At 39.2% G+C, this 26131-nt stretch overlaps 1 protein-coding gene across 1 annotated transcript in view; it reads right to left on the bottom strand.

The window, feature by feature from the left end:
• Window positions 1-926: 926 nt before the first annotated feature.
• Window positions 927-26131, bottom strand: part of Cpne8 (copine 8) — a 143305-nt gene continuing 118100 nt past the window's right edge. Inside the window, exons 15-20 of the mRNA XM_090319888.1 lie at window positions 24635-24816; window positions 21478-21605; window positions 19186-19288; window positions 16948-17005; window positions 9957-10030; window positions 927-2908 (exon numbers count right to left, since the gene is read on the bottom strand). Coding sequence (XP_090176014.1) covers window positions 2720-2908; window positions 9957-10030; window positions 16948-17005; window positions 19186-19288; window positions 21478-21605; window positions 24635-24816 — 734 coding nt within the window. The 3' untranslated portion in view covers window positions 927-2719. The remainder of the gene's footprint in view (window positions 2909-9956; window positions 10031-16947; window positions 17006-19185; window positions 19289-21477; window positions 21606-24634; window positions 24817-26131) is intronic.

The following is a 26131-nucleotide window of genomic DNA, read 5'->3' as shown; positions in this document are numbered from 1 at the left end:
AAAAAGAGACATCAGAAAGGCAAACAAGAGCTGTCCAGAGAAAAAATATATTTCAGCTGGGTATTTATAATTGAGAAATGATTTTAAAGACCTCACTATTTGGAGAAAGTTCTTGACTGTCACTATTAACTGTGTAAAGTTCACTGTGGGAGCCATATTTCATACCCAATAATGTTGGAATCTCAGAATGACAGCACAGGACTTATAATGTGATTTAAAAAAAGGCAGAGGTAGCTTTTTGTTTTTGTTTTTTCCTTTTCTTGTGAGAGTCCTGGGGCTTGAAATCAGGAATTGAACTGTCCTTGACTTTTGCTTTGTTTGTTTACTCAAGGCTGGTGCTCTACCACTTCGCTGCTTCACTGTTGTTTCCTTGATTTTTAATTGGAGCTAAGAGTCTCATGGACTTTCTTCCCTGTTCTGGCTTATGACTTTGATCCACAGATCTCAGTCTCCTAAGTAGCTAGGATTACAAGCACAAGCCACTGGCACCCAGCAGGATACTCATTTCTAATCTAGGACTCAGAGCTGTAGAAGGCATGATTCCTGACTCAACCATTCCACATATGTCCTTCTTGTTGTGTTCACTAATGTCAGAGTGTCTCTCCAGCACTAAGATCATAGGGGCAGCCATTGGTATTTGTTTGTGCATTATAGCATTTGTTTCTGTAATTTTCAACAAATATTTTGCAATGGCAGTGACTTTCTTTTTTCTAGCCACAGTACTACTTTTTTTCTGGTTAACTGGAGATAAGACTCTTATAGACTTTTCTGCCTGGGCTGTGCTTCTCAGATCTCAGCCTCTGGAACAACTAGGATTATAGACGGAAGCCACCACCACCTGACTTCATTATTTACATAAAAGCATACACACCAATCATTTGCACTGGTCAGTCCAAAGAAAAACAACTGATGTTTCACAAAAAGAAAAGAATATTGATCTTATTTATTTTAGGTTTCCTTTTTGGAGTGACAAATAAAGATAAATTTTTTAAAAAATGAATAGATTAACAAACCAGATGGACATAAACATTTACAGGCAGTAAAGGAAATTGTCATACTCCATGTCATTCATATATGAAATTTACAGTGCAAAGGGTTATCCTTTTAAAGATTTCCACACATATTTAAAAACGGACAACTGAATATTACAGTTATATAATAGGAATTCTGTAAGATATGTGGGTGTACTTTTTCGGTGAAATAGTTTCATGCTCGTAAAAAAATCATCCTAGGTCAAACTGGGACAAAGAGAATAATATGCAGTAAAAACAAATCAAGTAGGAAATAAGGTATAGGTAAAGAAAAAATATTATAAAGCCATTGACATTACTGACACAAAAAGAAAAATAAATAGAGACACTTTTCTATTTTTTTGAAGGCAATTCACAATCAGTTCCAGGAATTCTGTGAGAATTTAAGGCTGTTTGTTCTAAAGAAATGCTTGAATTGAGACAGAACTTCACAAAACTGTAATTCTTGTAAAAACTGTACATGCAAAAACTCTTGATTAATGAATTGTGGACAGGCAGGTCAGTATGTTAGAGTAGATTATTTCACAAATGTGTTGTGCAGTAAGTCACATGGTTCTATCTACTGAATTGGAAATTTCACAAAAGATCCTAGCCAGTACATCCTGTGTGGCAACGAGAACGGATAATAACAAAAAATCCCAATCGAGAGAGCCAGTATCCCTTTGAATTTAAATATCTAGACATGGTATAGAAAGGAATAAAAAGTTTAAAATATCTGCTACATGGTTGATAGTTAAGTGTTGTGGATTTTATGTAGGCTTTCTAAATTGCATTGCAGTAGAAGGATGTTACCTTTTCTGTGCATTGACAGTTTACGGTGTTCAACTTTTGAATACTTGTACTTCATGTGGCAAAATATAAACCAATTGCAGTCTATATTTAGAACCCAAACTCCATGAAAAAAGAAACTGCTTGCTCTCACAGGATACATATCTGCTAAGTTTAACATCCCTGTCCCTGGCAAACTTTACTGAGAAATTAATCCCTAAGCAGATGTGGCTCCTTGAGGAAATTCAGTCGGTAAGAAATAAGAAAAGCATCTGACTTTTCACCCTTCCTTGCAATTTTACTTGTCCAGACAGTCATTCAAAGAGATATTGCTCTTAATGTGATTATCACTATTGCAATGTAGAGGACCAAAAGGATTTAATATTCAAAACTCTTCTTCTTAAGAACAATTATAAAAGTATTGAAAGTTAAAAAGTTAGTAACATGTAAACATTGATACACAGAGACTGCTCCCTACACATACAGCAGCCAAAGACAAGATTCTCATTAAAATAAAAAAAGAAAGAAAGAAAAAAAACCAAACCAAACCATAGCTTGTGCTTTTCCCCAACAAATACATTGGAACTTAGCTGTTCTATGAAGAAGAAGGAAAAGAAAGAATCAGAGAAGATATCTGCTTTCAAGACTTTCAAACCACTGTGTTTCCCCTGTTGCTCATGCAACAAACAACCCTATTTACAGTTTTGGTTTAGGAAGAGAATCATATTGGATCCAAGGAAGCACAGGAGCTTAGTACTTCTGAAACCAAACGGAGGAGAGAGAGTCTCTGGGCTCTCTGGTTCTGGATGGAGCACCAGGCGCAAGGCGTGGACTCGCGGCTCTGATGGATGCAGGTGGACCAGCCGGTTACCATGGCGACGGGCGCGCGGTCGTCATGGTGACGGGAGGCTGGACTGCCTTCATATTTGGGTCTGCAGCAGGTGACTCGGCGGGGTGTAGGGCGGAGGCGCGGGCGAGGGCTTGATCCCCCGGGCCCGCATGTAGGATAGGAACTGCTCCGGGATCTCAGCCAGGACGTCTTTAGCCAGTCTGGCCATGCTCAGGATATGGTTTCCACTTCTGTCGATATAGTCTCGAAAGGGCACAAACTGAGGAGGACGAGGGGGAGTGGAGGAGAAGAAGGAGAGGCGAGAGGCGAGTGAGCCCTGTTGTGGGTCACAGCCAACCACACGCACACACGGGGACAAAAGTACTGGATGGGTAACATATTGGGTCTTAACATTTCCATCTAAACAAACATACAAAAATAATCACCGTGCCCACATGGACTGGGGTTCAAACTCAGAGCCTTGGCCTCTTGCTGTTTTGTTTTGTTTATTCTATCACTTAATTCACAGCTCCACTTCCAGCTTTGGGTTGTTTAATTGGAGACTTTTGGGCCTGGCTTGGCCCTGAACTGTGATCCTCAGAGCTCAGCTTCCTGAGTAGCTAGAATCATAGAATGACTCCCCAAATCTTTACAATATGTCGTTTTACCTACAAAGGAATGCCATTCTTTTCTAGGTGATTTTGCACATAACTCCTCGCTGATGCCACACAAGACAGTCCGTTAACCCCTCCAAACTTCATTTCCTGTCAGTGTCTAATTGAATTGCATCCATTTTCTGCATAAGCAAAACTATTGCCGAGTGTAATATAAGAAACAAATGCCACCCTAACTCAGTGAAAAAAAAATACAACTTGACTTATGGAAGACAGCTAAACATGCTGTCTTTATTTCACAATTTTATCAGAATATACTAATAATGGAACAGAGGTTTCATTTGATAATTTCATAGGCACATACTCTTTGAACTAGTTTGCCCTTCCTATTATGTTCCCTGCACCCTCATTCATATTCCTTTAATGTCTGGTTTTTCAGTGTTAGTTGTGCAAATATAGAGATTTCTTCCAGATGTTGGTATTTTTGTATTTCTTATTTGGGAAAGCAAAAGGAAGATGTTGGCATGAACTTTAGTATGGTTCTTATTGAAATTATTTTTTTTTACATCATACAAAAGAGGTTACTCTAAACTGAATGCCACTGGCTCGTGTCTATAATCCTAGCTAATCAGAAAGCTGAGATCCAAAGACAGGTATAAAATCAGCCTGCTGCTTACAAATCTGAGAGACTCTTATTTCCAATTAATCAGCAAAGTACTGGAAATGGATGTGTGGCTCAAGTAGAAGAGCACCATCCCTAAGGGATAGCGCCTAGATCATGGGTTCAAATCTCACTGCTTATACACACACACACACACACACACACACACACACACACGCGCGCGCACACACACACACACACACACACACACAATGATTACTTTGTTGTTATATAAGTAATTATGAGAGATCATTTAGAAGCTTGAACATCATACTCTGGCAACAGATTGCTGATTCCAGTCACATTTATATTGGCTACTTAAGTACTAAACACAGAGCTGTTTGAAGGCATTAGGTAATTTCTCTTGGGGACACAGGTATGGTGAAGCAAGTGATTGGAATTGTTACTTTTCTGACAGTTTGGGAATGTAATAAGTTTTTGGTTCTTAGAGAAAAAGTCTAGTGAAGAAATTGTAGGATGTTGAACAATTTCTGATTGGGGCATTTGAAAATTGAGCTAAAGCATTTTATTTTTCTTCTGAGTGAGACTCAGAACATTCACAGCTCTTATTGTAACATAACAGTTGTACATTTTCTTTGAACTTTTTTTTTTTTGCTTTTGCCTCAAACAATTACTCAAAATGTGCTAGTAAAAAAATAGGTGGTTTAAGGAAGTCCCGAAATGAGCAGGTTGTTACAGAAAACCCAAGTTAAAATGCAGCAATTTAAATAGGTGTTAGCTGGACACCAGTGGCTCATGCCTGTAATCCTATCTACTCAGGAGGCTGAAATATGAGGATCATGGTTTGTAGCCAGCCCAGGCAGAAAAGTCTGTAAGATTCTTTTTTTTTCTGTTTTCTTCTTCTTCTTTTTTTAATCATTGAGGTAATGTATAGAGGAGAGGGGTTACAGTTACATTTGCCAGATAGTAGGTGCATTGCTGCTCATACATTGGAACCCCTTCTTATGTTTTTTATCCCCATTTCCCTCCCCCCACCACCAAAAAAGCCTGAAGTGGAACTCAAGTGGTAGAGCACCAGTCTTGAGCACACACAAAAGCTCAGAGACAGTGCTCAGACCCAGAGTTCAAGTCACAGAACCTGCACTGCATAAAATAAAAACAAATGAAATTAAAATAAGTTAAAATTTACTTTCAAGAATTTGATGATATCTTAGAATGTCAAAACTGTACATTCTCAATATTATCAAAGTACATACCATTTATCTCATGTATAAAAACTTGCTTATACAACATGGGAAATCAGAAATCCTGGATTTCAGCCAAGGATGGGAGGGGATGTCACCTTTAATTTGGGATTATTAGATGAGGCATGGAGTGTCACTTGAATGTCAGGTTGAAAAATTTACCCCCTTAAATTACTGTTCCCCAAAGTATAGGTCCACATGTGAACTTTTTACTCAGGAAATCTAAATCCTTTCAATCATTTCCCAAGGAACTGTGCTTTTTTCTCCTGACATATGCCAGAGTGCTCTATCAGTGAAAAGTGATAGTAACAAATGGATCTTCTTACTCGTTCCCTTTTATTAGTGTCAAATACTAGTTTTTAGGGAAAAATATATGCTCTCATTTTTCTTGAAAGATGGCTTAGAGTCCTCTTCTACTAGATGTTGTCCCCTCAACCTGTAAGGCTATACTATGAATGCATATGGAGCACAACTCAACGGGTGGCTCACATCTGTAAACCTAGTTACTCAGGACACTGAGATCTGAGGACTGTGGTTTGAAGCCAGCAGAGCAGAAAGTCTATGAGAGTCATAGACTCAATATCCCCAATTAACCAGCAAAAACCCCCCTGAAAGTGGGGCTGTGGTTCAAGTGGTTATAACACCAGCACTGAGCAAAAAGCTGCAGGTCCACATAGTTCTTGAGCTCAAGTTCTAGTACTGGTACACAAGAGGAGGAGGGGTGGGAGGAGGGTGAGGAGGATAGACGAAGGGGTGGAGGGGGAGGAGGTTAGTAGGAGAGGGAGGGGAGAAGAGAAGGGGAATGAAAACAAAAAGGAGGAAGAGGAGGAGGAGAAGAAATACATTTTCAGTGCATACTAATTTAACACAGTCATATAAATGAATACATACTACTATGTACATTTGGACTGTAGAAAATCTGGATTCTGTGATATCTTTGATATTCTATATTTTTGTTTCAACCTCCACTCGTGTAAAGAAATAAGCCATGGGTCTGCTCTACTGGCTGGCTCTGCCTATTTGCAAAACAAGCTTTGAATCTGTTTGGCCAAATGGGCTTTTAGTTTCTCTTCTGCTCAATTCTGTTTGATTGTTCCTACTGTGCAGAAACCCATTAGTGATTTTTCAACTGTAAGATTTCAAGGTCATTATTCTCCCTTTAAAATATAATCTAGGGCTGGGAGTTTGGCCTAGTGGTTAAAGTGCTTGCCTAGCATGCACGAAGACCCAGGTTCGATTCCTTGGTACCACATACATAGAAAAAAGCTGAAAGTGGTGCTGAGGCTCAAGTGGTAGAGCTCTAGCCTTGAGAAAGTCCAAGGACAGTGCTCAGGCCCTGAGCTCAAGCCCAGGACTGGCCAAAAAAATAAAAAAAACTAAAATATAATCTACATATATTTTTTTAAGGAAATGATAAACTGCCCAGAGCTGCCTTGAAATCCTCATCATCGTAATGTATAATAACTTTAAAATTATGAAATCAAAGAAAAAATAGTGTTGCTTTAGACATGAGGCCAACACATACCACAGAAAACAAGCCAGTGCCTGTATTGACTTAAGAAAATAAATAGCGTAACAGTCTGGGTACTGATCCTGCTTCCTGCTTACAAGGCAAGTTTGTGAGATTGCATCTGGAAGCAATAAAAAGTTCTTAGACCCCAGCCAGATTGTATTGTTTTATGTTTAGCTACTGTAAAATACCAACTTATAATTTGCCTTTCCTTTCCCACTGAACTATGTCTAACCAACCTTCAATAATTACTGATGCTGTTAGATGAAGGTGGGTGCTCCAGCTTTTGGTACATAGATATTTAGCATTGTTTACCACAGCCAACATATATAATCAGTCCAGATGCCTGTTAATGGACAAATGGATCAAGAAAATGTAGACACAATGGAATGCTACTCATCCATCAGAAAGAATGATTTTTTAACATTCATAAGGAAAAGGAAAGGCTTGGAAAAAAATAATTAGGCAAAATAAGAAACATAGTTTTTGTGGTTTCCCTCACTTGTAACTAGAATATGCCTATAAATCTACAAGTAAACCCACTGGATGGTAAAAGACCAAAATATACCGGGACATGATAAACAGGATTCTAGGCATTCACACAGTGAGACCATAGGAGGATATTCTTAGGAGAGGATCACAAAAGCTCAATAGCTATGTGTATAATTTTTCTGATTTGGGGAGGGGAAGGGGAGGCACAGAAATGGAGGGACAAAGAGTGAACAAATGTAGCAGTGATTCTCACTAGACACTAAGTTGAAAGTGAACTATACAATTTGTGGGGAAGTGGGCCAGGAGGGAAAAACTGGGAGAAAATGAGGGAAGGAATGACCTCGTTCAAAAAGAAATGCAGTCATTACCTGACCTATGTAACTGTAACCTGATACATCAGCTTTTTATTTATTTTTGCCAGTCCTGGGCCTTAAACTCAGGGCCTGAGCACTGTCCTTGTGCTTTCTCAAGGCTAGAGCTCTACCACAGAATGACTTCTGGCTTTTTCTAGGTATGTGGTACTGAGGAATCGAACCCAGCTCTTTGTGCATGCTAGGCAAGCACTTTACCACTAGGCCAAACTCCTAGCCCCTGTACATCACTTTTACAAAAACAATAAAAAGTAAAATAAAAATGTATGTACAGCACATTTCAATAAATTCATCACTCAGGGAAAAGTAACAACTGATATTGACTGGAAGGCATTCTGTGTATGTGTGTGTGTGTGTGTGTGTGTGTTACTACAGGGACTCAAACTCTGGTCCTGGGTGCTATCCCACAGCTTTTTCACTTAAGGCGAGCACTCTATCACTTGAGCCACAGCTTTACTTCTGTTTTTGGTGGTGTGTTGTTTTGTTTTTGGTGGTAAATTGTAGATAAAGGTCTTTCAGACTTTCTTACCCAGGCTGGCTTTGAACTTAGAACCTGTGATCTCAGCCTCTGGAGCACCGAGAATTAGAGTCATAAACAAACAGCACCAGACTGGAAAGCATCCTCAAACCATCCTCACTTCGTCGTTGAGAGTCCCTAAGCTGAGGACTTAAGACCAGATCACATTTAATTTTCACAATTGCCGTATCTAGATTTTGAATTTACACAGGTGGAAGTGGACCCAGTTTAATTACCTTAACAAGATCAGATAGTGACAAACATTAGTCATGATTGGAACTGGAATTGATGTGACTGTTGATATGTCAGGCACTAAAAGAATGTGAACAAGAAAATGATTCCCAACAATCTATTTTAGAATTCTGCTTGGGTAATAGTGCATTTTCAGGAGTAAAGATGTAGGATTTAGTGTCAAAATTCTCTTGGAAATTTGGACCTAGCAATGTAAGGACTTACACAGTGTGACAGAAGTCTTAATTAAAAAAAAATCATATACCAGTTTCATTATCTGTAAATGGTTATAAGGCTTAAAAAAGCAAGCAGTTAGCCAGGTGCCACCAGCTCAAGCCTGTAATTGTAGCTAATCAGGAAGCTGAGATCTGAAGATCTCCAATTAAAGCCAGCCCAAGCAGGAAAATCTGTGACTTTTTTTTAATCTCCAATTAAACACCAAAAAATAAAAAATAAAAGCGCTAGAAGTAGACCCGTGGTTCAAGTGGTAGAGCATCAGCCTTGAGCAAAAAAGCTCAGTTACAGCACACTAGGCCCTAAGTTCAAGCCCCAATACTGACACCAAAACAAAAATTAAAAAAAATGAGTAGTTTATCAGTGTTTCTAGAAGGAAGTTAAGCAATATAAAGACAAAGTAAAAGAGAAAATGAGTTCAGGGTGGAGTTTAGGCTTCAAAAGGGCTTTGGAGAAGAGTATTTCCAGATTGAAACTCTCCATTGGCAAAGCTGAGCACTGGTGGCTCACGTCTGTAAAGCTAGCTTCGCAGGAGGCTGTGATCTGAGGATCTTGGCACGAAAAGCCCAAAATGGTTGTGTGGTTGAAGCACAATGATAAGGTACTGTTCCTTAGAGGGGCTTGAGTTCAAGCCCCAGTAAAATGAAAAATAAAAGAATAATTATGGAGATTGTGAGCTGATTTCTTTCTGTTTACTCCTCAAATAAGAGCCTTTACTTAAGTATTTTTCTTGACTTTAATATATATAGTTTTATGATCTAGTTCTCAAATTTCCTAACCATTGTCTATGGGAAAATGACTGATCAATTTGATGCATTGTTTTCCTAAATTTATTTATTCTGTGTGTACCACAGCTGTCGTAAAATGTATTTAGTTTTTACTGAGGATTAAATAATGAATGAACAGGAACAAACTATTTTAATGAAAATTCCATTATGAAGCCAGGCAGTGGTGGCTCACACCTGTAATCCTACCTACTTATAAGCTGAAATCTAGGGCTGAAGGAAACCTGAAGATAGAGGTTTGAAGTTAGCCATGGTGGAAAAGTCCAAGACACATCTCCAATTAATCACCAAAAAGCCAGAAGTGAAGCCGTGGCTTAAGGATCAGAGCACCAGCCTTAAGCAAAATAGCTAAGGGCCTAAGTTCAAAACACGCGCGCGCACACACGCACGCACACACACACACACACACACACACACACACACACACACACACACACACACCCTTCCATTATGTTCCAAGCTTTTAATTTTATTAAGCATCATAATAATATTGTCTGATGATAGTATAACAGATAAAAGCCATTTATAAGCTATAGCATTTTATAAATGGTGATCGTAAAATAAAGAGAGATGAATGGATGTTTTGCCAGGTATGGGCCAACTAAGTTAATAGTACCTAAAATGCTCGAGTTTAAGCAGCTTATTTACAAATAACAAGATATGAACTCATTATAATGCATAAAAGGACCCTTATTTTCAATTTCTTACCTGCACAATGTCTCTTTCCGCGTACTTTCCTCTCGAGGAAACTCTTACATCGTCCCCATCCAATTCCACCATTGCTTGAGAATGAAAAATGATGATCAGTGCATCTATCTTAGCCTAATACTAAGACTGTAGGCAAGAGGGAGTCTATGTATTCTGCATGGACATCGTGACACATTGTGTTCTGATTCATGAGCAGAAGTCTGTTGCTATCTTCATTCTTTTACTCATGTCTTGCATAGAAGAAAATGAGCCATAACCTTGATTGACTTTGAAACTCAGATGAGGAGATCCAATGCACTACAGAACAGTCTTTGGGTATTTCTCTCCATACTGTTCTTTTTATTATCTTTAGTTGTACAAAGGGGTTTCAGTCCATCATGCCAGCTAGTGAGTAAAATGAATGTGACTCATCTCTCCCAGTCCACCCCTCGCCTCAAGTCACCTTGCCTGAATTTTCACACGTGCTCATTGAATATTATGACTGCATTTGCTCCTCCATCCTACACATTTTTTACTTGTTTTATGTGCTTTTATGGTTTTATTGTGCTATTCATTCATTAAATTCACATGTTTTTCTCTCTAATTGGACAAACTTAACAGGAATCACCTTTCAATAACTTTCAACAAGCTCAACTTCACTTCCCTCTCACTGAAAAGACAACTATGTTGTGTGTGTAAGATTGCCTACTTTATAAATAAGAGATAAAATGACTGCACTTATTCAGTCCTGTCAGTGATTGGTTAAAGTGTGATTTTGTAAAGGATTTATGTTTTTTAGGTGAGAAATACTTGCACACTGTGAGATGGACTGGCATTTGCCAATGTATTAAAAATGGGACAGCTGGCGACATGTAACATAGTGTTGCAATTAAGAATACTTTATTAAGTTTTGGGGAGAATCCTCTAAATAATTAATGACATGAGGGATTCTAATTTGTGTTCAAAATATAATTTGATTACTGATCATTCATTTTTGTATACGCATGATGTTCTACAGACAGAACCACTTGGGCTTAAACCATTTGCCTCTTTAGCTCCTGAAAAACAAACTATCCCTCAACCAGAATACAACTGATATACCTTTTTGCTATTTTCTTCAGTTGCTGGGTAATGCATTTGGCTTAAAAAACCCTGTTTTCCATTGCATCTTTGTATACATGTTCACGAGTGACTGCTTTGGCTGGAACTTTGCTGATGCATGTAATATACAATGCATGTTATAATGGAACACTGCCAATAATAATTTCATGAACTTATTCAAAATGTGAGATCTATTTTTTTCTCCTGTTTCTTGGGGATGTAAATAGAATGATCAGATATTTCTAACAGTAGCCAGATGCGATTATAAGCTCACACCTGTAATCTTAGCCATTAGAATCCCTGCTTGAAGCCAGCCCAGGCTGACAAACCCAAGATATTCTTATCTCCAATTAACCAGCAAAAAAGCTATAAGTGGGGACCAGGAGTTTGGCCTAGTGGTAGAATGCTTGCCTAACATGCATGAAGACCCAGGATCGATTTCTCGATACCACATACATAGCAAAAAAAAGCCGGAAGTGGTGCTGAGGCTCAAGTGTTAGAGCTCTAGCCTTGAGAAAGTCCAAGGACAGTTCTCAGACCCTAAGCTCAAGCCCAGGACTGGAAAAAAAAAGCTGTAAGTGGAAGTATAGCTCAAATGTCAGAGAACCTTGTGTGAAAAAGCCAACCACAAAAGAGAGGATCTGAGGGCCGGGAGGGTGGCCTAGTGGTAGACTACTTGCCTAGCATGCACGAAGACCCGGGTTCTATTTCTCGGCACCAAATCCATAGAAAAAGCTGGAGGTGTTGCTGTGGTTCAACTAGTAGAGCTTTAGCCTTTATAAAGTCCAAGGACAGTGCTCAGGCCCAGAGTTTAAACCCCAGGACTGGCAATTTCAAATCTCAGTACTGGCACAAAAATATATGTTTATTTTCAATATTCAGTGGGTGTTTTTATCTAGAGTTTCCTTTTACAGTTGTCATATTGAGACCTAGTTATTTGTAATCAATGATGACTTGCTTTGCAATTGCACAACCCCCCCTTTATTCCCTCCTCTGCTCATAAATCACAGTAATTACGATCACCATCAAGTGAAAATGATAATATTGGCCTCACTTTCTACAACCCTCTACAATCACTATTGGTTATTGAGAGTGCTTCATTCTCCTCAGTGAAGAAAATGACAGCAATTCAGATAATCTTGTATCAGGATGAGATGTTATAGCTCCCTCTTTTTAAGCATGCCCTTTGGGTTTACAAGGTCACTGACAGCAAGAACTTGAATCTATTCCTTTGAAAACAATAAAGGAGACAATGTGAATCCAAGGCTCACGCCTGTCATCCTAGCTACTCAGGAGGCTGAAATACGTGGATCGTGGTTTGAAGCCAGCCTGGGTAGGAAAGTCTGTGAGACTCATATCTAATTAACTATAAAAAAATTGAGAAGTAGGTTGTAGCATAAATGATAATCAGTCTGAAAAAAGCCAAGTGAAAGTGCAGGGGGGGGAGAGGAGAAAGAGAAAGGGTGAGGGAGGGAGAGGGAGAGGGAAAAGGAGGGAGAGGGAAAAGGAGGAAGAGGGAGGGGTGACACTAATTAAGTGGATGAATCATGTCCACTTCTCAAGTTTTCAAACCGTGTAGACCACCAGGGGACAGAATTTATGAGCTCGATACCCCACCATTACCCTCACCAAAGAGCCCATGAAAGACAGGCTTTAACTTTCTATTCCTGTAAGATATTACAGAGACCCCTTTTCATTCGTCCCTACTCCTGACTTCATTCAAAGCAGGCCACCCGATGTGTCTTTGATAGGATAAAGTAATCCTGCCTGGAGATCTTTCTTCTTAATGAAGGTACCATATATATATGTGTGTGTGTGAACAAAACACTGGGGAAAAGTATAAAGAATGCTTTAAGCTGGTCTTATTAAATTACAGAAATTCATGGGAATATGAAGTAATCTATTTGTTCTCCTTTCCTCTCCCTTCAAAGGAGAGACAGAAATTGTGCATTTCTTGAACATGCAAACAACATGGTACTGCTTTAAAATGGGTGGATGTAAAAGCTGGGTGTGGTGGCACCTATCCGTCATCTCAGCACTTGGGAAGTGGAGGCAGGAAGGCCACGAGTTTGAGGCCAGCCTGGGCTTTATATAAGTAGATTCCTGTTTGGAATGAAAATAAGTAAAAAGGAGGAAGGAATGGAGGCAGAGAAAGAAAAAGGAGAGAAATAACAAAGAGGAAAGAAGAGAAAGTATGGGAAAAAGAGGAAAAGGAGAGGATAAGGGAGGGATGGTGGGGAGAGGGACAGAGAAACAAACAGAAAATGAAGCAAGGGAGGGAAGAAAGGGAGGGAAAGAAGGAGGGATAGGAGAAAGGAAGGAAGGAAGGAAAAAGAAGAGAGATTGCACAAAAACCAAAGATACATAGATGCATATGGCTGTGATTGGCTGTAGCAATGTACATACTGGATTTCAGTTTTCCTTTCTGTCTGTCAACATATGAAATACATAAACATTCTCCAAGGTATATTTGGAAATCCTCAGAGATTCTGATAGAATAGCAGCCGTTGGTAAATTATATGTTTTAAATATTAAAACTGAACATTTTCCCCATTTTCCTCTTAACCAGGGAGAAAGGAGTTACAATAGGAAAAGAAGAAACATATTTTAAAGAAGCATATCAAAAGCTATATTGAAAGTCAGCTTATTTTCACTGTTTAACCCAAATTCTAAAGTTGCCCACTGATATACAGCTGATATGTTTGTCTGAGTAATGCTTAATATATATTATATATTATGTTACATATATTGTATATATTATATTCTACATATTGTCTTTTTATCTATTATAATTTATATATTATATAAGTCTAAAATATATAATATCTATTATATATATGTATCCTTAAAGACTCAGAAATCACCAATAATCACACTACTAAATTAAGAAGGTTTGGTACTGGTGGCTCAGGTCTATAATCTGTAATCCTAACTGCTCATGAGATTGAGATTTGAGGATCAAGGTTCAAAGCCATCCCAGGAGGAAAATTTACTCATAAGAGTCGTATCTCCAATTAGGCAGCAACAATGCTGGAAGGGGAGTTGTGGTTCAAGTGACATCACCAGCCTTGACTGAAGAAGCTAAAAAAGAATAGCGGGGCCCAAGTTCAGGCCCCTTGACGAACCCCATAATAACATTCTAGAGCATGGATGTCAAGTTCACATCGGAAGGGCAGCCAAGCGGATGGGAGTTACTCAAGACAGGAAGACTGTCAGTGAAGCAGCAGGGCACAGGAAAGGGGAGGTGAGGTTTTGCTTTAGAAGCTGGCAACTTATCATAATCAAGGGGCTGGAACAATCCAAGTTGGCCAAAGACCAGGGTATAGGGTCTGAAGATTAGATCAGGTAAACCTAGCTGATAATTTTCCTATATGTGGCTACTAATATCTTACTACATTTAATAAGATACATCTTTTATGTAATGTATCACACACACCCATATATATATATATTATATATATTTAGCACATGTCCTTTGTCTTCCTGAGCCTGACTTCATGTGACTTACATGTTACATATTACATAATGCATATATTATCTATGATGTTATATAATGTGTGACTTATTATGAGTAATATATTTCATAATAATATATAGCATAATATATTATTTATTGGGCATAACTTATGTATCTGGCATGTCTTATCTATTGATCTGTTTATTTTATATTACTAGATATGGCTATGTGTCTACATTACCTGGTAATTCACCGAAGACTCCAAAACTATAATTTTGGAAGCCCTAGACTAAACAAGTAGTTATTGTTTATAAGTTTTAAAAGAATCCACCGAGTGAAAGCTATGTAATCAAGCAATCTGCCCTGAGGCGAGGACCCCAGGAGAGTCCAACGTTACAAATGTCCCAAGAGCAAACGAGTTTGTAAAATAAGGACCCTGAAAGCCAGTACAACAACATTTTACTTATCCATCAATAAGAATTATATTACATCATTTGCAAAGAAATGGAGGAACCAGGGTGAAAATTATGGGAAATAAATCAGGCCTAAAGAGACCAAGAACCCATTTTTTCTCTCATATGTGGAAGTGCATTCACATAAACATACATGTTTATGTCATATGCATACATACATGAACATATTAACTAGCGTGTGGGTTGGAAGTGGGACTGAGGCTCAAGGGGTAGGGCGGAGCCTTGAGCTGAAGAACTCAGGGACAGTGCCCAGGCCCAGAGTTCAAGCTCCCATGACCAACAAGAAAAAGAATAACTAACGTGTGGCATATGCAGGGGAGGAGAACAATTTAGCAAAATGATTAGCTGGAAGCTGTCCTTGAGGTGCTAGTAGGAATGAGGTGGAGGCAGAGTAGACAAGTGGAGAGAGAAGCAGGGTGGGAGAATGCAGATGTAATAGTCAAGGTGTGCGGGTGAAAACGGAACCAGGCACACTGAGGGGAGAGGGGGGGTGTGCTTGGAGAGATGGGGAGAATGATAGAGGGGTGACATTGATCAAAATGCACTGTGCTCATCAACTGACACGTAGAATTGAAATCTGTTGGTGAACTACTTAAAGATAACAAAATTTTACTACTACTAATAATAAAAGAATAAATGCAGTTTGATAAGGATATCTGGTAACCAGCAACCAGAGAACCCGAGGCTGGTCTGGCTAGGGCAGGATGGAGAGGCTGCACACACAGAAATGAGCTCTGTTCTAAAATAGACAGAGGAAAGCCAATACTTAGAGCCACAGACCACCTTAGATGGACAGAAGCTGGATACTCCGGAGGCTGAAATCTTACAGGATTGCAGTTCAAAGCCAGCCCAAGCAAAAAGCCTGTGAGATTCTGATCTCCAATAAACCACCAGAAAATTAGAAGGGAACTGTCGCTCAAAGTGGTAGAGCACTAACCTTCAGCAAAAGAAAGCTCAGGGGCAGCTTCCAGGTCCTGAGTTCAAGCCCCACCAACAACCAAAAACAAAAAAAAAATGGGTATCTAGATGACTAGTTACACAAATTCCTGCCGCTTAATTGGCATTCGAACATGGGAACCCAACAGAAATACTCAGTGAGCTAATTTAACATAATTATGTAAGACCTCATTAAATGCCAGCTTGTCAGTTCCTTTTTCTTTAGGCTTTGCCCTTTCACATGACAGAACTTCTTTATTCATCAAACTAATGTCTATCAACTGGCCAGGGCTTGAAAACTTATTACATTAGCATATTCAGGTTAGGTTAACACATCTTTTTACAATGTAATGATTTATTCATTGAGCACTCATCTTTCACAGTTCCTGTGAATGCAGAACATGTTTATAAACACAGGAACTAAAATGCAATTTAGCATTCTGCCAGTCTGAAAAATTCTAAGGCACTGTTTCTAATAAAACAGCTAGATACATACTGAATTTATCTATAAGCAAGAGGTAGAATATCCTGCTTAAATGACAAGGTGTGTGTGTGTGTGTGTGTGTGTGTGTGTGTGTGTGTGTGTGCGTGCACTGGTACTGGAGCTTGAACTCAGAGTCTGGGCACTGTCCCTGAGCTTTTCCCACTGAAGGCTGACACTACCACTTGAGCCCCAGCAATACTTCCAGCTTTTTGGTGGTTAATTATGGAGGGTCACAAACTTTCCTATTAAGGCTGATTTTGAACTTTAACCCTTAAACCTCAGTAGCTGGGATTACAGGAGTGAGCCACAGCCCTTCTTTCAGGCAGCCTAGGTCCTGCCTCAGTCACTGAAGGCTGTTGGGATTGCAAATGGATTAGAGGCATCTGACAACCAAAGTGAGTCTTTAGATCTACTCATCTTAATGCATCAGCATAAACTGTCTATGTGGACAATGTATAGACACTTAAACAACCACATCTTTCTCCGTAGGAAAAATGGATAGAAACTCAGCCACAATCAGGACCTAAACTCCCTAGGGAAGCGAGTGAATCTATTACTCACCATCAAATTCTGCCGGTCCAACACCTACTATAATTATTGACATTGGAAGTTTCGAGGCCTTGAAAAGAGGAATACAATTAGATTTCAGTTAGGAAATTCAGTTCGAAAAAGCAGAAAGTGTACCTATTTTTGCATTAAAATTTTATTATTTTAAGCAATTATACAAAGAGGTTTCTGTTCATATAGATATTCATATATCAACATATAGTTGACAAGTAAACCTTGATCAATGTCACACCCTTTTATCCATCTCCCCTATCTTTCCCAACCCCACACAATCTCCCTCAGGTTTCCAGGCTGCTTCTGCCTCTCCTCCCCCTCTTCCTCCTCCTCCTCCTCCTCTTCTTCTTCTTCTTCTCCTTCTCCTTCTCCTCCTCCCTCCTCCCTCCTCTTTCTTCTTGTCTGTCATGGGGCTTGAACTCTGGGCCTGCGTGCTGTCCCTGAGCTCTTCAGCTCAAGGCTACTACCCTACCCCTTGAGCCATAGTGCCGCTTCCAATTTTCTAGTGGTTAATTGGAGATAAGAATCTCACATTCTTTAGTGTCCGTGCTGGCTTTGAACTACGATCCTCAGATCTCAGCTTACTGAGTAGCTAGGGTTACAGGCATAAGCCGCCGCGCCTGGCTCTAGGCTTATTTTTGTATACGTACATTAAACATTAGATCAGCATTCTCTTACCCTTCCTCAGATATCTTGAGTTTTGTCTGATATGTTCTCATAGATGTCTATTATGAGAGCTGTAAAAAGTTATCTTTAAGTAGTTAGACAAAGAGGTTTTAATTCAACCTGTCAGCTGTTTTTTATTTTTATTTTTGCCAGTCCTGGGGATGGAACTCAGGGCATGTTCACTGTTCTTGGGCTTTCTCAAGGCTAGAGCTCTACCATTGGAGCCACAGCACTATTTCCAGCTTTTTCTACGTATGCAGTACCAAGGAATCCAACCCGGGCCTTTGTGCATGCTAGGCAAGCACTCTACCACTAAGCCACACTCCTGGCTCACAATCATCAGTTTATGAGCACAGTGCATGTTAATCCATGTCACCTTTTCCTGGTTCTCCTCATCTCTACCAATCCTACTGCTCTGCTTGAGTTATCTGCTTCTACTTTCATATGCATACATTGAGTGTTGTGGGTATATTTACCTACCTTCCAGCCTCCAATTTCCTATCCCTCATCTCTTTAAATTCCACCCCTGCAAAGACCACACATATTCCAGCTTTCTAGTATTTATTGATTAGCCTATTTATTTATTAATTCTTTTTTGTGCTGGTCCTTCCTGGGGCTTGAACTCAGGGCCTGAGCACTGTTCCTGAGCTTTTTTTTGTGCTCAAGGCTATTACTCTCCCACTTTGAGCCACAGTACCACTTCTGGTTTTGTGGATAAATGGAGAGAAGAGTCTTATAGACTTTCCTTCCAAAGCTGGCTTTGAACCATGACCCTCAGATCTCAGTTTCCTAAGTGGTGATTACAGGCGTGAGCTGCCAGCTCTTGGCTATATAACTTAGTTTTACTAGAGTCTATTTTGTGCTGATCACTACCAACCTTAGGAATAGAAAATGGGGAAAACAAAACAGCAGCCGTGATCTGGTACAATATATTATCTAGTAGGGATAGGTCTTATAGACAATTTGTTAGCAAAGATAATTAACTTATAAAAATGAACACAAGACTAAGCATTTTAAGGAGCACGATAGTTTTGAAATCATATCTAGTTCCTTTTCAGTTCTCCAGAAATTGAAATTAGCTAACAGAGTTGTCAAATAACTGGAATGTAACTGAAAAAACAATGGTCTCTGTGAGGCATAAGCTGGTATTTGTGAGCTGGTCAAATTAACCAGTGAGAAACAAATGCATGCATACTCCTAAAGGTGACGTCTCCGTCTCTGTCATTGTCCCTTCTCTGTCTGTCTGTCCGTCTCTGTCGGTCTGTCTCTCCCTTGGTCCCCAAGGATCAGCACCTGTCTTGGATAAGGTTAAGAATGCAATCTTGAGCATTTAATTTCTCCTTTAAGTCCCCTGCACATGCTCTCTGACCTGAGCCATGACATCAGAGGCTGACTTTCCCTGATGTTACGAGACCCAAAAGTAGAGCTCCTGACTAGCTGAGTCACTGAATTCCTATGCTGGAAGCTTCCAGCAAGCTCCCAGTGTCTACCATCGTAGCCATCTAAAACAGATCCTGTTCTCCATCCAACTGGCCCCAAACTGTCACTTAGCTCCTCTGAGCCCTAACTCACGTTCACTATAGACTCCTTCGTTTGAGCCATATCTGAGATAACGCCATCTGTCACAATCAAGAGGACAAAGTACTGGGAGCCATCCTTCACAGAAGAAGCATATCTGCAAAGCAAGGGAAAAGCGAAGAATTAGCACAGCAAACCCAAGAACTCATCTCCACCCGGCACAGGCTAAATCACAATCTCGACAGCCAACCTTTTAATCTGGAGGAAACACTTCAACATACGTTAGGAGCCTAGATTAGGCAAACTTAATTATACATTTTTTTTCCTGCAACAATACATTAGGATAGTCACAAGGTGAATGTCTCCAAGAAGGCAGAATTTTCTTTACTAATAAAATTCACCAGGAATGAGAGTTCGTTTACCACAAAAGATTGAACTGGACATAGGTTTTGAAATGGATTTACTCTAAATGAGCCACACACCTTGTCAATAAACTGGGATAAGATTTCAATAAATTAGTATATTTGTAATTACAATGTATTTGGAGTAAACTACAGTGATAATATATTAAACTAAATATCTGAACATTATTTTTCTATCTTGAAAACTGAGATAAGAACCACCTTTGGTTTTTGCATAAATTAACATGTAAATTGTATTTCTGGTACTCATGAGTGTTATGCAAGTGGAAATAATAATACAAAGTGTACTTGTTTGGAACTACACAAAGGTAATGATTTTACACTTTCATGGATATACTATTATCCTTAAAATGCATACATTAAAATTATTCTTTGGAAATATAGGTATTTCAATTCACTAAGAAAAAGTATAATACAACCAAGTAACAATGGCTCATGCATATAATCCTAGCTACTCAGGAGGCTGAGACCTGTATAACAATGTTTTGAAGCTAGCCCAGGTAGAAAAAAGTCTGTGAGACACCATCTCCAAAATGACCAGCAAAGACTCATCCTGGAGCCATGACTCAAGTGATAGAGCACCAGATGTAAGTGAGAGCTGAGTAAGGAAGCAAGGTCCTGAATTTAAGCTCTAGTGCCAAGATAAAAATTTATATAATACAAGGAGTGCTTTTTGACACATACACTGTTCAAGTTCTTTTTTTTTTTTTTTGGAAAGGTGATGTACAAAGGGGTTACAGTTATGTAAGAGGTCATGAGTACATTTCATTTTGAACAGTGTCACCTTTTCCCTTGTTTTCCCCTTCTGACCCCCATGTAAGTGGTTGACATCTGAAGATCATGGTTGAAAGCCAGCTCTGGGACTCTTGTCTCCAAATAACCACCAAAAAGCTGGAAGTGGAGCTGTGGCTCAAGTGGTAGAATACCAGCTTTGAGCACAAACAACAACAACAACAAAAACAAAAACTCAGGGACAGCACCCAGGCGCCCAAAAAGGAAAAAAAAAAGAAATAACGAAACCAAATGGACATAGAATTGATTTAAAAAAAGTGACAAGGAAATCATAACAATAAATCATGCATAACCTAATAATGTTTTCTATGCCTTAAAGAAGTTTGTTGGAATTCTCACCAATCATAAATAGATTTTTATGTTGTAAGATTGCCTTTTGAGATCATAGTTGGAATGCTCTGAGGTTATATTCTGATTGCAGTGCTATGTACTGTTTACAGGGAGAGAGAGATCTGGGAACTTATCAAATTAGCCATTATATTAATTCCAAAAGAATTAAAAGAATGTGCCCCACATATCACAAGGAGAGTCAACGGAGTGTCTTAATGGAATTCAGCCTCATTACTTTTACGCCTTGGGACACAGCATTAGATAGGCACAATTTACACAGCTGAGTCACCAGTCTCATTGTGTTTACCATGGACACTTGTAATGAATATGTTTTCCTGGGTTGGAACGGACAGGTCCTGTTAGAATTCAAGTTTTTGTTTTCTTCACTAGGCATACCTTTTTTTTTTTAAATCCTTTTTTTTTTTTTTAAACTGGCCCTGGGGCTTGAACTCAGGGCCTAAGTGCTACATCTGAACATTTTTGGTCAAGGCTAGCATGCTACCACTTGAGCCACAGTGCCACATCTGGCTTTTTGCTGGTTAATTGGAGATGAAGAGTCTCACAAACTTTCCTGCCTGGGATTGACTTCAAATTGTGATCCTCAAATCCCAGCCTCTTATGTAGCAAGGATGACAGGTGTGGGACCTTAGGGGATTTTATGGTCCTTCTTTTCTTTCACCTTCTTGAAATGAAAGTAGCAGGAACTAACTTTGATTCCTAGAGTCATGCTAGCAAGAGTGGCACACTTTCATTCATGTCTGGGATGTAAGAATAAGTAAATCCCTGTGCCCTCTCTGCTTACCTCGCTACATGGTTGATGACCGGAGCGAAGTTGGTTGGGCCGTACAACTGCACAGACTTTAGACTTCTATAGTAAGCCTCCATGACACCCTCAATGCCATCACAGTAGGGGTTTTGAGGGTTGCCATTCTGGTGGAAGATTACAGACCGAAGAAAAAGAAGAAAGAAGAAATGTTAATTGCGAAGTTCTGCTGAAAAAAGAAACCGAGCTAGTAACACACCTGGACGTGCATACAGATACTTTGAACAATACTCTTAGCCCCATATCAATAAGCTAACCGGCCAACAACACATTGCATTTCAGTGATCAGAATATGATGATTTATGCAAATGCCTACTCTGCTGGGAGCCAGTGGCTCATGCCTATTATCCCACTGAGGAGATTGGATCTTGGTTCAAAGTCAGCCAGGGCAGGAAAATCTTTTGAGACTCTTACCTCCAATGACTTACCAAAAGTCTGTACGTAGAGATATGACTCAAGTGGTAGAGTGCCAGCCTTGAGCCAAAAGTGAAGAGACAGGGCTCAGATCTTGAGTTCAAGATCCAATAGGGATACATGTTTTTTTGTTTTGTTTTTGTTTTGTTTTAATAGTGCCTTTCCAGAAAAGAAAGGGAGAAGAGCCAGTGTGGTAGCGCACACCTGTAATCCCAGCTACTTGGGACAAAAAGAGTAATCTCCTATTCTTATTCTAGAACAGATAAATACCACACTCTGTCAGGGTTACATTGAATTCTGTATAATACAAATAATATACATAGAATGGCTTATTACTTATGTATTGCTATATAACAGACTACCCCAATGTTATTCTCTCTTGCATGATATGAGACAAAAACCCATTTACTGTTTCTGACACTGGGGGTGGAAGGGGTTGGGGGAAGGAGTGGATGTTTCTGTAAACAACTTCTGTGGGCAGGTGGTTCTGGAGCTGAGTTTCTCATAAATTGCTTGAGGGGGCTGAGAAGTGAGGTCCAAAGAGAGGAGATTCCCATGGCTATGGAGTATCGAGGGGCACACAATGGCTTCTTTTCCATCTTTCCCCAGAATCGGTTACTCAAAGACAAACCCCATGGGCTTCTCAGAGGTTGCTTCCCATTACTTCTACTTTATTTGATAGGCATGACTCCTAGTATGAACCCACAATCAAGGAAAGGGGGGCTAGGCTGAGAGAAACATTTTCTGTGGCTTTATTTGCAAACAATGTGAATGTAACATTGAAATGCAGCTGCAATTCCAGCATGCATGCTTTCACCCAAGCAGCTGGTAGTTTGTAGTACAAATCTATTGAGTTCTACGGGGGCAGGTTTCATATTCAGATATTTGCATATAATAGGTAGCTTATAGAACAGTTCTAAAAGGGTAGCTAAAGTGCTGTCATTATTCACTTCCCAGCAAAAGAAACCTAGTCAAATGAAAGCCCAGACACTGTGTCCAATATTGGTACCCAAGATTTGAATGACTGTCCCAAGGTAAATCTCTGACTTCCCTTCCTCTCCTCAGGTTAGAAAATCCTCAACATTCTTTAAGGCTGGGGATCTTGGAAACTTGAGGTAGATGCTATCAAGAACTTCACTTTTATTTGTGAGAAAGGCAGTTATAAAAATAAGTGTGCCTAGCCCAGTGTACTGGCTCACGCCTGTAATCCTACTCAGGAGGCTGAGATCTGAGGATCAAGGTTCAAAGCCAGCCTGGGCACAAAACAACCTGAGATTCTTGTCTCCAATTAACCTCTACAAAATGGGAAGTGGGGCGTGGCTCAAGAGGTCCAGTGGTAGCCTTGAGGTGAAGAGCTCAGGGATAGCACCTAGGCCAAGTTCAAGCCCCATGACCCACAAAAAAAAAGTGTGCGCCTATCCTTCAACCATTTTTATTGGTTAATCCTCACATAATATTTTAGAATTTACAAATAACAAAAGGCCTTATTCCATCACACTGGTTAGTGAATTATTTGAAATTACAATATAAAAGATGTAACTTTTTTCTGAACATCAGTGGCTCACTAACTATAATCCTTGCTACTCATGAGGCTGAGATCTGAGGATCACAGTTCAAAGCCAGTCTGAGCAAGAAATACCCTGAGATTTTCATCTCCTAATTGTAAAAAAGTCTTGGATAGAGCTGTGACTCAAGAGGTAGAGCACCTGCCTTGAGCAAAACTGCTAAAGGACAGCGCCCAGGCCCTAAGTGTAGGCCCAGCACACACACACACATACACACACACACGAGTTTAACATTAAGCACAAAGTTGCCAATGGTTTTGATATTAATCTGAGCTGACCAATTTAACCTTCCTTTAAATAAGATTTTTTTATGGTATACTTTTCCCTAGATAATAAATGAAGCTAATTAAAATTAAAATTCATTACTGAGTTTGGTTACATAAAATGTACTTTATATTGGTCTTAGGGGAACAATTACAAACTAGGATAGTTCAGAGTTACTTTTCTATCAGTTTCTTTCTGTCTTCCTTTTTTTTTTTTTAGCATTTTTACCTAAGGGAGTTTAGAATTTTATGAAACTATTTCTTCTGTTGTTCAGAATTTCAAATCACAAGGTTACTATTTTTTTATGATTTGGTCATAAAAAAGATAATTACTGGATATTTTAGTTGTTATGGATGCTTAAATTTCTATTTTATTTTATTGTCTTGGTATGAGGTTTGAACTCAATGTCTTCAACTTGCTTGGCTTGATAGCTTGGGTGCTCTCATATTTGAGCCATGCCTTCTGCTCTAGTTTTTGTTCGTGTCTCAAGAGTTTTCTGTCTCAGCTGACTTTAATCCACAATTTTTCAGGTCTTCTGAGTAGCTGGGATTACAGGTTACATGCACTGGCAAAGAGCCACCAATGCCTGATTAAAAGCCCTAATTTCTTAGTCCTAATTGTGAACATGAAGATTTTGCCCTTCTGGATTTTTGGAATGTTTGTTATGTAGGAAAATATAACCATTACACACAGAACTGTATATATATTAGATTAGTTATCATGTTGGTTTGTTTTCTTCTACATTAAGATCACTCTAAGAATTTACCAAAACGGGGCTGAATCAAAGGCTACCAGGGTTTGCTCCCCCAACGAGTAGAAAATCAACAGCATAGCTATGAAAATAACCAATTCCCCCCCAAAAAAAATAACCAATCTGTTTGATATCTCCTTACCAAAGCAAATTCGTGTGATATCCTTCCATCTGGAGGCAGTTTTGCCCCAAATCCCAGGGCTGGAAACATTTTATCACTGTCATAATCTTGAACGATTTCTCCCACTGCCTTGAGTGCCATCCCATAGGCGTTCAGTTGGTAAGGGTTCATGTAGTGAAGAGAAGTGGGCTGGGCGGGGTTGCCTGAGGACCAAAGACAGACTTCAAACATAAGTCACCAAGCTTTAATCCTAGCTTTTCAGGAGGCTGAGATCTGAGGTTCATTGTTTGAGCCAGTCTAGGCAGGAAAATCTTTGAGATTCTTATTCCCAATTAACCAGCAAAAAGCCAGATGTGGAGGTGTGGTAAAAGTGTTTGAGCACCAACCTAGAACAAAAATAGCTAAGCAAGAGCATGAAGACCTGAGTTCAAGCCTCAGTAATGGTAAAAACAAACAAACATTCATAAAGAAATAACTTATAGTAGCCAAGCTAAGAACAGGATGATGTCTGTTTCAGAATGAAACATTCAAAAAATTTGATTTTTTCTGCCTGTGTTTATAGTTGCATTTTAGATGCATATTAACACATACATATTTATTATGCTATATCAGGTATAAAGAAATTTTTACAAAGAAATGCCTAAGCATAAGCAGGATTTTTCAGAAAGTATTCGTTATTGCCAATGCTTCAGGCTATTTTTGAATTCCAATTCTAGAAGAATCTTACTTTATTATAGTTACCTTTTATAACATAATTTTAATCAGTTAGAGTTTTAGAAGCAAACTGGCCCTAAAGCTTGAATTCTTACGTTTATCATCAGAGGATCCCATGTTTTCAACAACTGAGCTTTTCCTAATGTCAAACTTGAAGTAAATATAAATGGAGTAATATTGGAGAACGACCCCAATGTATTACTTCAAAAAGAAGGCATAATGATTTTCCAATTCAAGCTGATTAAGGATTGAGATTTGAAAAAATATTAAAGTTCTCTAACTAATTACTAAGCAAGGAGTCAGAGATCCAGAGATAATACTTACCATATACAGGCGGAAAAAAACTATAAAATAGATATTACTAAAATACTACTAAAATAATAACTACTAAAAAATGAGGCTCACGTCTGTATCTCTAGTTACTCAAGGAAGCTGAGTTCTGAGGATCCAAATTCCAAGCCAACCTGGGCAGAACAGTCTTCAAGACTCTTATCTCCAAGTAATCAGCAAAAAACTGGAAGTGGAGCTGTGGCCCAAGTGGTAAAGTACTAGCCTTGAACCAGAAAGCTAAGGGACAGCTCAAGGCCCTGAGTTCAAGTACTGGCACACATAAAAAAGTACTAAAGCACATGGAGCTATAAACTTAAATGTGACTGTTGCTATTTTCAAGGTCCTCTGCCAGGTTTCCTGTTTTTAAGAGGTAGTATTCTCTGCAGGATGTTACATTTGAATAGACATCTGGCTGAGAGAAAATGTAATCTGTCCTGTTACTCATTTATATTGACTCTCCAGCAGAGGTAGCTT

The sequence above is a fragment of the Megascapheus bottae genome, chromosome 2 (assembly GCF_031878675.1).
Source record: "Megascapheus bottae isolate mThoBot1 chromosome 2, mThoBot2.hap1, whole genome shotgun sequence".
Classification (NCBI taxonomy): domain Eukaryota; kingdom Metazoa; phylum Chordata; class Mammalia; order Rodentia; family Geomyidae; genus Megascapheus; species Megascapheus bottae.
The sequence above is the reverse complement of the archived record's forward strand: the minus strand, read 5'-3'. Positions and strand labels throughout refer to the sequence as shown.